Here is a 13262-nt window from a genome sequence, read left to right on the forward strand (position 1 = left end):
GGACGCCTGCTGCAGATGGTACCCCGGTTACCCATGTGCCTTTAAATAGGTACCACATATACTGACTTTGTTGCCAAGGGAGGTTAGTATCTGGTACTTCTGTACTTACTGATCCTTTCTAGTAGTCAAATGCAAAAGATCATTCATTTCAGGAGCTGTAGAAGTAAAGGGAGCATCTGTTAAAAGACCACCCAACTAGAATTCATGCCAAATCCTTCACTTTAAGACCTCAAAGTAGAAGGAAGCTGAAACGGGGGAGAAGAAATCAATCTCCCTTACTCAACATCCAATGGGAAGAGGAGTGAATGACCACATGGTTATTACTGAGCCCGTTTCATCTGTGTAACAGAAAGGACTAGAGAAAGCCAAAAAAACATTAATGCTGGAAGTGGGAGGCCAGAGGGTGCCAGAAATCCATGTAGGTAACATGGAATGATACTCAGTTCTTCCTGCTCCAACCCAGGCTCAATTCTCCCACCCTAATTCTCACCCCTAGAAAAGACACATGGACACCAGCTACCTTAAAAACTAGGTTTGTATTTCTGGTTAGGTTCCAGAGTGGCAGAACGCAGGAGTTATACTATATCCAGCCTGGTCGCCGCCTCAGCTTGCCCCCCTCCCTCCCTCCCTCCCACAAAGAAAACATGGTACAAAACTATATTTACAGGAAAACCAGTTAAAAATTAAGGGTGTGTACAAAAGTAGACATGAGAGCCAGAAATATCAATGCAGGGAAAGCTCTGAGGACTACGGGGCATTGTATTCCACACCAGAACCTGGGGTAATGCATCATGTACCAGGCAGGGAGAAGCATAGCAATTCTCAATGCCAATGTTTGGGGAAACCAGTCATTCCAGGAAAAGAGTGGACGGGAAAGAGCTGTTAGCTTTAATATTGCAGTCTTAATTAATGAGCCACCGTTCTTCTGCCATATGGGTTCAGAGCCAGGTAGTGGGGGAAAACAAAACACAGAGTCTCTGACCGGCCCCACGGGAAAAAAGGCTCAGAAGGCATAGCGAGTCCGGATGTCCTCAAGCTTCTTGGACACCTCAGGTGGGGTTCGGTCCAGTTCTTCAGAGACATTCTTCTGTTTGTTGGGCTCCATGGAGTTGAACTGCTCACAGAGGTCTCCATCAATCACATTCTAAGATGTGGAAAAATGAGAAGAAAAAGCTTAGATGCCCAATGAGTATGTCACATGCTAGAGCAGCAGCTGCAAGGAAAGCTTTTATTCTCCTACAAATACTTGAACTCCACTTACAGAGCCAGGAACACTACTGTAAGCTGATCCTTAGTAGCCAGAGTTCAGACTAGCAAAATTGGGTGAAAGCTTTTCTCTGGCTGTGGTCTGCCCGGAGATGACCCTCTCTCCCGTTACTGTGTCCATCAATCCCTGAATGCTCCTGAATTCCAGACTGTTCAGATTTTTAAGGGAGGGAGTGAAAAGACCGGATAAATGAGCTGAGGATGACCCCTTTCACTCCAGATTTCCAACAAAGTCCTACCTTAACAGGGAAATAATAGGAACGGAAGCTGAGGTGGTCTCGCCCACAAAGAGGAGGATGCTCAGACCGCAGGTGCATTTCCACATGCTGGAAGAAGTCATGGTCCTGGCAGAAAAAACAAAGAATCTATCACTAAAAGAAAAACGTGATTGCAGCTACTATTCTATGATTTCCAGAAACACAATGAACAGAGAAGCCATTGATTTTTACCATGTAAACAGATGTTAAGTATCTAAATCACTCCTCTGAGGACCACAGGTTTTCCCGCTACATGATAGCTAAAATCTGAAAGAAAACCTCCCTGTATTTGCAGAGCATGTGAAGGCAGACACCTGATCCCAGCTTCCTTGGCTGGACCGCCAGAAACCAAACTTAGCCAATCCGACAGTTGGCTCTAGGAGGCAGTGAGTGCCCCGGTCCTCAACACACCATTCCTAGTCTGTGGGATTTGCTTCTGGGGTTTTGGACTCTAACCCTATACCCACATCACAACCAAACCCTGGTCCAATATAAAAACAAATGGCTTTCTGGTGGGGATGGGGGTGGGGGTCAGGATTCCTATCTCCCCAGGCACTTGTCACCTTATAAAATTCCCAGAACACATCTAGTTGCAGGTGGGGACAAAAGGATTTGCCCTCTTAGGCAGATCTGGCACAAGAAACCATGTTGAGAAGGCAAAAGCCAGAAGAGCATGGGAGCGTTCACCTCGTGAGATGTGAATGGGACAAGGATGCCAATCCCTCCTGACAGGGTGGTATAGACAAGTGATTCCGAGCCTCCAGGGATCAGCGTGGTCTTCTGCAGGGACAGCACCGTCTCCCCCACGTGATAGTTCATGATCACCTCTGCCTGCAAGTCAAAAACAGACCAGTTAACTGTGTGGGCCCTCAGGAGCCTGTTCTAGATTCCCAAGAGCAAGCAGGGCCCCCAAAGGGCAGACTTCACCATTTTTAAAATCCAAAAATTACTAAAACTGAAAAATACTTAAAACTGTCCTTAACGTTTACTTAGAGCTTAATGCCCTCACAAACATGATGACATTAGATCATTTCTGATAAACAATTAAAACTAAAATTTCTTTGTTAAATTATCAAGTTTACAATTTAAAAAAAGGAAACCACAGAAAATGCTAAAAACAAGAGCAAACACCAGGCTAGCCCTCTAAAAGGAATCTATTTTTTACAAATCCAGAGGTGCTCTACTATAGACGTACATCCGTACAGAAAGAGAAGGGCCCAGGACACACCTCAGAGAAGAGCTGGTTAGTTATCAGGAATGAACTGTGCAACCATCTTCTTCAAGGAACTCACTATGTTCTGAGGAGATTTTTACACTGCTAAAATGTCTCAGAAAAATTTCTATTCTACAGGGTCATAAAAACGGGATAGTGACTTGGTCACCTTACGTCAAACTCGCATCCATGCATCACAGGCTACATACACACTGTCAAGTTAGGGACTTTCATGCACAGCGCGCACTCAGCATAATTATGTGCACTGTGGATAATTCATGTTTCCTCAGTGAGGGTCACGGGAAATGTACTACACAGGCTGGTCCTCTGGGGCCCGTTTTGAATCTTACCTTCTGAGAGGCACCATTGAGCAAGCCCCGGTCCCACAGGGCTTTGTTTCCTGTGGGATCCTCGTCCACTTCGTCGTTGGTGTTAGGTGGGAGCCTCACCTACAAGTAAGTGACACAAATCACAGCGCTGGGTCCTGCACATACTCACCTACATCGCCAAGCAATATAAATGCCCCAGGTCCTTGCAAGCAAGCCTATGGGCAACTGCCTTTGGCAGAGGCCTGGGCCCAAGTCTCCTGCCTGTCTGCTTTCTGAGGAGTGAGAAACTCAAGAGAATCAGCCCATGAGCAAGGGTGTGACATAGCAGAGCACAGAACATAAACAAGAGAAGTTAGATAGGGCTTAAAAAGATAAGCCAAAATTCAGGCAAAAAGTGAAAATAAGTATGACATGAACTCAAACTAAATCTATCATTAAATCATGTTCCATGGGGAAGAAGGGGGTTAAACAGGCTAAAATTTAAAACAACTGTTAAGGCTCAGAAAACGCAAAGTTTTCTTTTTAGAGTGAGCCTTAGGACAGAATTTTATACCAATCTCACTTTCCACATTAGAGATCCATAGTCCTGGGTCCTTGGCTTTACCACAAACGGAGCCAGCTTTCCTACACATCACTGCAATGTCAGTTAACACCAACTCACCACACAAATGTTGCCAAACTTGTCTGCCCCAGCCACAGTGTCATAGTCGAGGAGGCTAGCTGTAGTGACCCATCGGGGGTAGGTATCATCGGCAAAGATGATGAGCTGGTTCTCATTACGCTTGTAGCGAACCCAGATGAAACTTTCTTGGACATCAGACACAATTACCCTGTGCCCAATAGTCTGGATCCCAGAGATGTAATTGGCGATATGCTGGGAAAAATAAAGACAGCAATGGGTGTAACCTTGAGGTTCAGAACCCACAGAAAGTCCAGCTTTCTCTCACTGCAACCTATATAAGGTCTGCAGAATGCACACAGCAAAGAACAGTAGTGAGCAATAAATTCTTTGAAGACGGCCAAAAGAGTAAAATAGTTTTAATGTACTTATCACAACAAAGTTTGGTCACACGAATTTTGGTTTCCCAGTGCATATTTACACTATATTGTAGTCTATTAAATGTGAATAACAGTATGTCTAAAAAAACTATATACCTTCATTTTAAAATATTTTATTGCTAAAACTGCTAACCGTCATCCGAGCCTTCAGTGAGTCACAATCTATTTGCTGGTGGTGGCGGAGGGCCCTGCCTCGATGTTGATGACTGCTGACTGATCAGTAGTGGCTGTGGCCATTTCTTAGTAAGACAAAGGAAGTTGACCACAACAGCTGCCTCTTTCTTTCACGAACAATTTCTCTGCAGCATGCAATGCTATTTGATGGCATTTTACCCGCGGTAGAACTTCTTTCAAAATTGGAGTCAATCCTCTTAAAACACACCATTGCTGCAGCAGCTAAGTTGATGTAACCTTCTAAATCCTGTGCTGTCATTTCAACAGTCTTCCCAGCATCCTCACCAGTAGATGCCATCTCAAAAAACCACTTTCTTCGCTCATTCATAAGCAGCATCTCCTTATCCGTTAAAAGTTTTATCATGAAGTTGCAGCAATTCAGTCACATCTTCAGGCTCCACTTCTAATTCTAGTTCTCTTGCTCTTTTTCCCTATCTGCAGTTACTTCCTCCACTGAAGTCTTAAACCCCTCAAAGTCATCCACGAGAGCTGGAATCAACATCTCCTACATCGTTAATGTTGATATTTTGATCTCTTCCCATGAATAACAAATGTTCTTAATGGCATCTAGAATGATCCATGGGCTGCAGAATGGAGTTGTGTTAGGAAGCATGAAAACGACATTAGTTTTGTTCATCTCCATCAGGGTTCTTGGGTGACCAGGTGCAGTGTCAACGAACAGTAATATTTTGAAAGGAATCTTTTTTTGAGCAGATCTCAACAGTGAGCTTCAAATATTCAGTAAACCATGCTGTAAACTGATGTGCTATCACCCAGGCCTTTTTGTCCCATTTAGAGACATAGCAGATTTAGCATAATTCTTAAGGGTCCTAGGATTTTGGGAACGGTGGAAGAGGACTGGCTTCAATTCCCTGCTGCATCAGCCCATGCCAAGATTCAGGCTGTCCTTTGAAGCCAGGCACTGACTTCCCCTCTCTAGCTATGAAAAGCCTTAGACGGCATCTTCTTGCAATAGGCTGTTTCATCTACACTGAAAATCTGTTGTGGCCACCTTAATTATCTTAGCTAGATCTTCTGGATAACTTGCTGCAGCTTCTACAGCAATACTTGCCGCTTCATCTTGCACTTTTATGGAGGCGGCTGCTTTCCTTGAACCTCATAAACCAACCTGTGCTAGCTTCGAATGTTTTCTTCTGAAGTTTTCTCACCTCTCATAGCTTTCACTAAATTATAAAGGGTTAGGGTCTTGCTCTGGATCAGGCTTTGGCTGAAGGGAATGTTGTGGCTGGTTTGATCTTCTATCCAGACCACTAAAACTTTCTCCATATCAGCATAACTGTTTCACATTCTTATCATTTGTTCACTGGAGTAGTATTTTTAATTTCCTTCAAGAACTTTTACTTTGCATTCACAACTTGGCTGTTTGGTGTCAAGAGGCCTAACTTTCAGCTTATTTCGGTTTTCAACATGCCTTCATCACTAAGCTTAATCATTTCTAGCATTTGCGTCAAAGCGAGAGATGCAACTCTGCCTTTCACTTGAACATTTAAGCAGCCATTGTAGGGTTATTAATTGGCCTAATTTCAACATCGTCATGTCTCATGGAATAGAGGCCTGAGGAGAGGGATAGAGACGGGGGAATGGCCAATCGGTGGAGTAATAAGAACACACACAATGTTTATCAATTAAGTTAGCTGTCTTACATGGGCATGGTTCGTGGGGCCCCAAAACAATGACAATAGTAACATCAAGATCACTGGTCACAGATTACCATAACAATAATGAAAAAGTTCAAATATTGCGAGAATTACCAAAACATGACAGAGACATAAAAATGTTCAAATGCTGTTAGAAAAATGGATTGGATAGATTTCCTCCACACAGGGTTGCTACAAACATTCAATTTGTGAAAACAGCAGTATCTGCAAAGTGCAACAAAATAAGGTATGCCTATGGAGCAAATATATGCCTAATTCTCACAATTAAATTACGTATAGAAGCAGGCAGGACAGAACTCTGGTTCTTAGATTGAAGAAGTCAAGAAACTCATCTCCTCCTGCCCTTCTCAAGTCTCAAGGGCCTAACTCAGAGCCTGGAATTCAGTGACTACAACAAGGTCCTAGTAAAGACCTGATTTTAATAATTAACTGCCCACAACCTTACCAACGGTTTCCTCTTTCCTCACTAGCTAGAGCTTGGGCATTCTACCATATTTACCTTGTTCTCACATTTTCGGAGTAACTTCTTCTTTCCCAGGTCATAGACACGCAGAAGCTTCCCCACACCAATCAACACCCTACCCTGGAATGGAGCAATGGCAGCAGGGACCTCTTCCACTGGAGTCTGTGAGAGGAAAAGCAGATAATGTAGCTATAGAACATACAGCCATATGCTAGCCCCACCTCCTCGACCCAAAATGCTTTCAACAGGCATCTGTCAGGAAGACAGATAACAAGTAATCATCTTTTGCTCATCAAAGAAATAAACCACACATACAAGTTTCTATGAAACAGTGTGTTTGGGTGAACAGGTCCCACATGCTGCATTTATTTCACCCAGCAAGTGGATCAATGCCGCAAGTTAAAAGAAGTCCTGGTGCCTGAACACTCAGAGCCCATGAAAATTCATCTGGCGCCACTATTAGTGAAGCCTCAGTATCTGAGAAGTGACTAGTTTGTGGAGGAATGTGAAAGGAGTACTACTGACAAGTGACATCTTAATTGTAAGGGAGACACAATGAGTTTAGCACAAAGAAGGGTCTGTGAAATAATTATTTCCTAAAAAACATTCCGCTTGTGGGAAGGCTATCTGTGTAGAGGAGAGAACAAGAATATTTTCTTTAGTTTTCAAACTGTGGTAAAATATACACAACACAAAATTTACCATTTAACCATTTTTAAGTATACAATTCAGTAGCATTAAGTATATTCACATTGTTGTACAACCATCACTATCATCCAACCCCAGAACTCTTCACCTTTCCAAAAGGAAACTCTGTAACCAATAAACAATAGCAACTACCCAAAGAATACTAGTACTTTAAACTGTTGAATTTTGATCACAAATTTTTGCAATCAAAAACGTTAGTAAAACCAACAAACAAGGGGCCAATTCAGTGTGCACCTATTCCTCCATTGTGGGTGGTCAGCACACAGGCTTTCTGTGGAGCTCACTAGCCAGTTTCACTGAAGCATGAAAGCGCCAGTAGCATGGTCCATGTGCCACCAAAAGATGGATCAGAATCAACGAATTGGTTCCCAAAATGGTCACCAAAAGACCTGACCCCTAACTTAAGCAAATGTCAGAGAGTCTAGCAGGACAACCTAAATTCCAGTAGAACCACTGGCTAATTCCTACCTTGTGCAAATACTCCAGTTTTTCCCCATTGTTCACAAGCTTGTAGGTATAGACAAAGCCCCCTGCTACGGATCGGGGGTTCAGTATCAGGTCTTTGGCCACACCCACCAGCACATACCAGTCATCACCAGTGTTGGAAAACCTGCAAACGGCCACACTGCATAGAGAAAAAAAGCAGGAGTCAGACGTTAGCCATAGCCCAAAGAATTCCCACTGCAGTTCCCAAAAATCCTGAATGTCCTGGACTCCTTACCTAAAAGCAGCCTCATTCTGTTCCAGCTGAACAAGGTCCAGTGTGTTACCCTGAATAGGATTCATCACTCGGATCACAGACGCCCACTGCCCATTGCCCGCCTTAGGAGCTCCAAAAATGGACTCAGGGAGGTTTTCATTGAGGAATGCTGCTGCCATCTCTGCAGCTAGCTCCCGCTCATCCTCCCCTGCTGCTTCCACCATTTCCTAAATCCAAAAAACCAAGTCAGAGTTGGTGTGTTCAGAAGTGGGTGCCGGGTAAAAAGTGGGTAAATAGCAAGAACACCTCTAGGGGCAGCTCATAATATATTAAAGTAGCAAAGTCTGTCGACCAAAACCAGAATTTCCAAAAATGAAGATTAAAAGGAGAGGTACACAGACAAGAGGAAGAGGGAAGATGACTAAAGGGGAAAACAGGTACGGTTTTTTAATGCAAAAAGGAACTAACACCAGCTGACTGGTCATGAGAAACAAAAATGAAAACACCATTCTTCTGCCTAAGCCATCTGATTTCCCTTGCTAAGACTATTTGTCTACATGGTTGGGGCTCCTTGTTTTTTTTTTTTTGCTAGGAAATGATTTCTGGAAGTAACTAGTGTTGTGGGGAATCTGAAAGCTATCTCCTTTGGGCCCGAATCCAGGAAACATGTAACAGACTGTTTTGGAAGCTCCAGGACTGAAGAATTGTTCCAGACAGGGAGGTACATACTGAATAAACCCAGCCCAGTGCATTAGTCCTGAATCACAAGAAAGCCTCTAAAACCATGGACTTTGGCAAAGGGCTCTGCCTGAAGGACCTGAAAAGGACCTGGATCTTTAAATATTAACAAAGAATAACCCAAATTACAGGGTTTTAAACTTTTCAACACATTTTCGCACAAACACCGTATACGTGAGCCCCGAAGGTCAGTGTCATCACCTCTGCCATCTGCTGCTTCCTCTGGGCTTTTGTAGCCTCGGTGTAGGCATTGTGGTCAGTCTCAATGATGATAAGGTTGTTACTCTCAGGGTGGATGACGAATTTCCTGGGTGTGTACTGCAGTGGGAAGGCCACTTGATTGAAGACGGCACCCAGCTTCTCTAACGCCAAAATCCTGTAAAAAGGAAGGGAGTTAATAGGTCACTCACTCAGAACCTTGAAACTGGTGTTGAAATGGTCTATGAGCGGTCATAGCAAACACATCAATCCTAAGAGCTTTAATATTTGCATTGGGCAACATGAAACAACAGACTTCTGATACAGAAGATTCTGCACAGGAGACAAGGAGATTGGGAAGGGCCCTCCTACTTCAGCAACAGCCTACCAATGTTCATGACAATTCCAGTTTTCACCAGTGAAACCCACATTGAAACGCTCAAAGGAATTTTTTTATTTTATTACTGACAAACCCCGAAATAGAGAGCACCAATTCCTAATTTATTGTGAGGAAATGCAATTCCTGAACATATGTGGTATCGGTGCTGTTGGTGGTGTGCCCTTCTGAATGAAAATCACGTAAGTTTCATGAAATCCATGAATCCATTGTGAAAAGCCAATAGTTATAACCAGGACATCAACAACACGGGTGGCATTAAAATACTTAAGAAGAAAAACAACAAAAACTTGAGAAAGTCAAACTGCATAGTTTATTTCCCAGCTTGTAATATGTATTGCTCACTTCAACATTATCAGCATAAACTATAGTCTGTCAACCTGCAAAAAGCCTACATAATTTATATTGAGGTTAAAATTTAAGATGCAACACTGCAAATGACAAGACAGAGTAAGAAAAGGTTATGCATGATCCTGCTCTAAAACTAAGCAATGCCCTGGAAAACAAGAACCAAAACGATTCAACTATACTGCTAAGTATTAAAACCTGGCCCTGAAAGTCTAAACAGAAGCTAAAATTCGGAACACCAAAACTTGGCTACCAGGTAGTTAAATCCTGAGCCAAATGAAAGTTTCAATTGCAACACACTAGCCCCATGATAAAGAGTAGGCTCTTTGCCAGTCCAAGCCTTTGGCAAAAAGGCTTCCAGCTGGGCTTCAACTGTGGGACTCTCACCTCAGGGTGTTGGTGGAGATGGCCACAATGCCCTCAGGACACTGTTCAGAGGCAAAGCCAGATGCAAATTCCAGGGTCTCATAAGACAGGGGGGTGAGATGGAAACGAGATTGGTAAGAATAGCTCAACCATGAGCGGCTTGACATGGCCAATACCTGAGGGAAGAAAAAAACACCTCCAATAAGCTTGGAAAAACTCAAACACAGCATGCTGGGCAAATATCCTACCTATCCCCAAACTTAAGACTGCAGAATATCCCAATGAATTTTAGAAACCTAAAAACTTTTTACCTTAAGAAAATGGCCTAGAGAAGAGACAGTTTGACTTACTATTTGCTTCAAGTATGGGCTACTAGCCATATGACCTAGACTAATCATTCAATCTCTCTGAGCCTGTTTCCCCATGTGCAAAATGGGAATCCTGTCACAAAGCTGGATAGTTGCAAGGATTAAATGCAGTAACAAGTAAAGAACTAGCACAGTACCCAGAAACACTAATTTTCTTAGCTATAAAGGACCTCTTTCACATTACATAGTAAACCATGATACTGATACAAGGTTGTTGAAGGGTAAGTGGTACCCTAGATAAGAGGTATCCCACTAACTCTCAGTCTGCTCCATTTGCCCAGCCTGAGGGCTGACGGGATCAATATCCCAACTTACCTATAACCATATCATGGCACAATGCCACGGAACACAAGTGAAGCAGCTCTGGATTAAGGAACACAAGACTTCCCACATGGAGAAAACAAAATAACCAAAGAAGAGCTAATGTAAAGCTAACTACATACTGGTGAATTAACAAAAATAAAGCATATACCAAAGGGATTTATCTCAGCTGATGCCACAAACATCCAAACATGCTGATTGCCCCCTTTCATTACTTACTGCTTCCTGGCCTTGCATCCGGACACGAAAGAGTTTCACAGGACGGGACCCCAGGTACCTAGTGCGGGTGTCAGACAGATCCCCAGTGACAGGGTCCAGGACAGTTCTGAGCAGCACACCATTCTAATAAAAAGGAGAGGAGTGAATTAAGCCTACCTATAATGGAAATTGCCTTGGCCACTTTATATAGTAAGTTCAGAGCAGATGGAAGGAAATGACTTGGTTTAAAGAATATCCTAATAATCAGCCAGACATTCATTCATCCTCTCACTAAATCACTAACTCAAATAGTTACTGAACATTTACTAAGTGAAAAGCAATTATTTTTCACTGTATATCATAAAAATTTTTTTTACTATGTATGCTAAATTCTTTGTAATTTCAAATTTTAAAATATATGCACAGTTAAAAACAACCAGTCCTACTGTTATCTCTAAATACCATTTCCCCTAAAAATAACAAGACTCCTAAGGAAACAGCTACAGTGTTTTCCGGAAAATAAGACCTAACCGAAAATAATCCCTAGCATGATTTTTCAGGATGACTTCCCCTGAACATAAGCACTAATGCGTCTTTTGGAGCAAAAAGTAATATAAGACCCGGTCTTATTTTCGAGGAAACACGGTAATTCAGGTCTGGAGCAAAAATGTTCCAGATGTGTGTGGGGCACTATGTTGTGCCAGAGGGAAGAAAGCCCCCCAATGATAGTAAGTCGTGTTCAAAGGAGCCAATTTCAAAAGGGAACTCTCACTCATTGAAAATGAAGCAATTTAGCATCCAGGGGGTAGTAGGGAGGTGGGGGGGAAGACACAGTAGTTCGACGCACAAATATGTAAAAAATCTGCAAGTTCATGTTACTTAAAAAAACCCACTTCATCGGTCCTCAGTGGATATTGCTATGGCACCAACTCCTTATTCTGAAAATAAGTGAGCAAAAGGGGAAAAAATGAAGTATTTATCCTTTCCCTATATGAAACTATATTTCAGGGTGAACAAATATATGAAGCAAATTTTGTCTTTAGAGAAAAGTTCCAGCTAATGAAATACAGTACGAAATAGAAAATCATTTCCCAACTCCCAATGACATAATGAATCTAGGCAATGTGTATCAATGGCTGTTGATGCAGAGCTTTAAAACAGGTAATTTAGATAGAAACATTTTAACGTCACCGAAATTGGGTCAACCAGATATTATATGCCTCCTGATGTGATGTTAATAGAACAACCTATGAAATATTCTTGTCCCCCACGCATACACACAAATATTAAATCCAAACCTAATCAACTGCTAAGTCTGTGCTATCCAATACTATATAGTCAGCAAGCTACATGTAGCTCATCAGATATGAGAGGTGTTACATATAAAATACAAAATACCAGATTTCAAAGAGTCCAAAAGGAAAAAAAAAAAATCTTACTAATTTTTAAACTGATTACAAATTAAAATAACATTTTTAATACTGGATTAAATAAAACACTAAAATTAACTTCATCTGTACCTTTTTTGTAGCTGTTGGAAAATTTCAATTACATATGTGGCTTGCGTTGCATTTTTAATGAATAGCATGGTCTAGATCTACCGACTAGTCTGCAGAAAATAGAGGCTAGAGGAACATTAAACACACAAAAGAAATGACTGCCAAATCCAGAAGGTGGGAAATTCTACAAGACAAATGATCTGGTCTCTTAAAAAATAAAAAAAGGGATGGAACAGTTATTAAAAGAAACATAAAAAGGTCAAGCAGATGCAAATTGCACAGCTTTATGTAGATCCTGAGTAGAACCAAATGTAAAGACATTTTTTGGGGGAAAAAATATTGGAACATGGACAAGGCAGCAGATATTAAGGAATTATTGTTAAAAGTTTACTGGGCACAAAAAAAAAAAAAAAAAAGTTTACTGGGCACAATATTAAGGCCTTTAAAAAAGCCCACATACCAGAGGAAAGCTATTCTCAAGTATTTATAGATGAAATGATTTAACATTGTTGATTTGCTTTAAAATACTCCAGGAAAAAGAGGGGGAATAGATCAAACAAGAATAGTCAAAGTCGGTACTGTTCAAACTGGTGATAGGTACACGAAGGTTCGTTGTATTAGTCTAACTTCCAGGCATGTTTGAGAATTTCTACATTAGGAAGTAAAATTAAAAAGCAAAAAGCACTTGAGCTAGATTATGTACATATCTGAGTACATAATCATTAAGGAAAATGAAAAGTATGTGGTCAAAAACCCTGGCACCATCTGATCCTTAAGTCTTGCAGGCTCCAAAGAGCTCAGCAGCTTTGACAACAGGGAACACCTAGGGGTCCTCTACTGCTAATGGAGCCCATTATGAACTGTGACATGTTAGTTTCAAAAACAGCATATCGTGAGAACTACATGTGACTCATGAAGACCCCACCTAGTTCTGACCCAGAGCAGTAACAAAGCATTTTTATCACTCTTTATGAGAATACT

The 13262-nt window shown here is 41.8% G+C and overlaps 1 protein-coding gene across 1 annotated transcript in view; it reads right to left on the minus strand.

Annotated features, from left to right (window-relative positions):
• Window positions 1-518: 518 nt before the first annotated feature.
• Window positions 519-13262, minus strand: part of SF3B3 (splicing factor 3b subunit 3) — a 39189-nt gene continuing 26445 nt past the window's right edge. Inside the window, 11 exon segments of the mRNA XM_033127924.1 lie at window positions 519-1144; window positions 1506-1610; window positions 2211-2354; window positions 3087-3185; window positions 3727-3939; window positions 6477-6602; window positions 7617-7773; window positions 7870-8075; window positions 8788-8962; window positions 9917-10071; window positions 10804-10926. Of these exon segments, the coding sequence (XP_032983815.1) occupies window positions 1004-1144; window positions 1506-1610; window positions 2211-2354; window positions 3087-3185; window positions 3727-3939; window positions 6477-6602; window positions 7617-7773; window positions 7870-8075; window positions 8788-8962; window positions 9917-10071; window positions 10804-10926 (1644 nt within the window). The 3' untranslated portion in view covers window positions 519-1003.

The sequence above is a fragment of the Rhinolophus ferrumequinum genome, chromosome 15 (assembly GCF_004115265.2).
Source record: "Rhinolophus ferrumequinum isolate MPI-CBG mRhiFer1 chromosome 15, mRhiFer1_v1.p, whole genome shotgun sequence".
NCBI lineage: Eukaryota > Metazoa > Chordata > Mammalia > Chiroptera > Rhinolophidae > Rhinolophus > Rhinolophus ferrumequinum.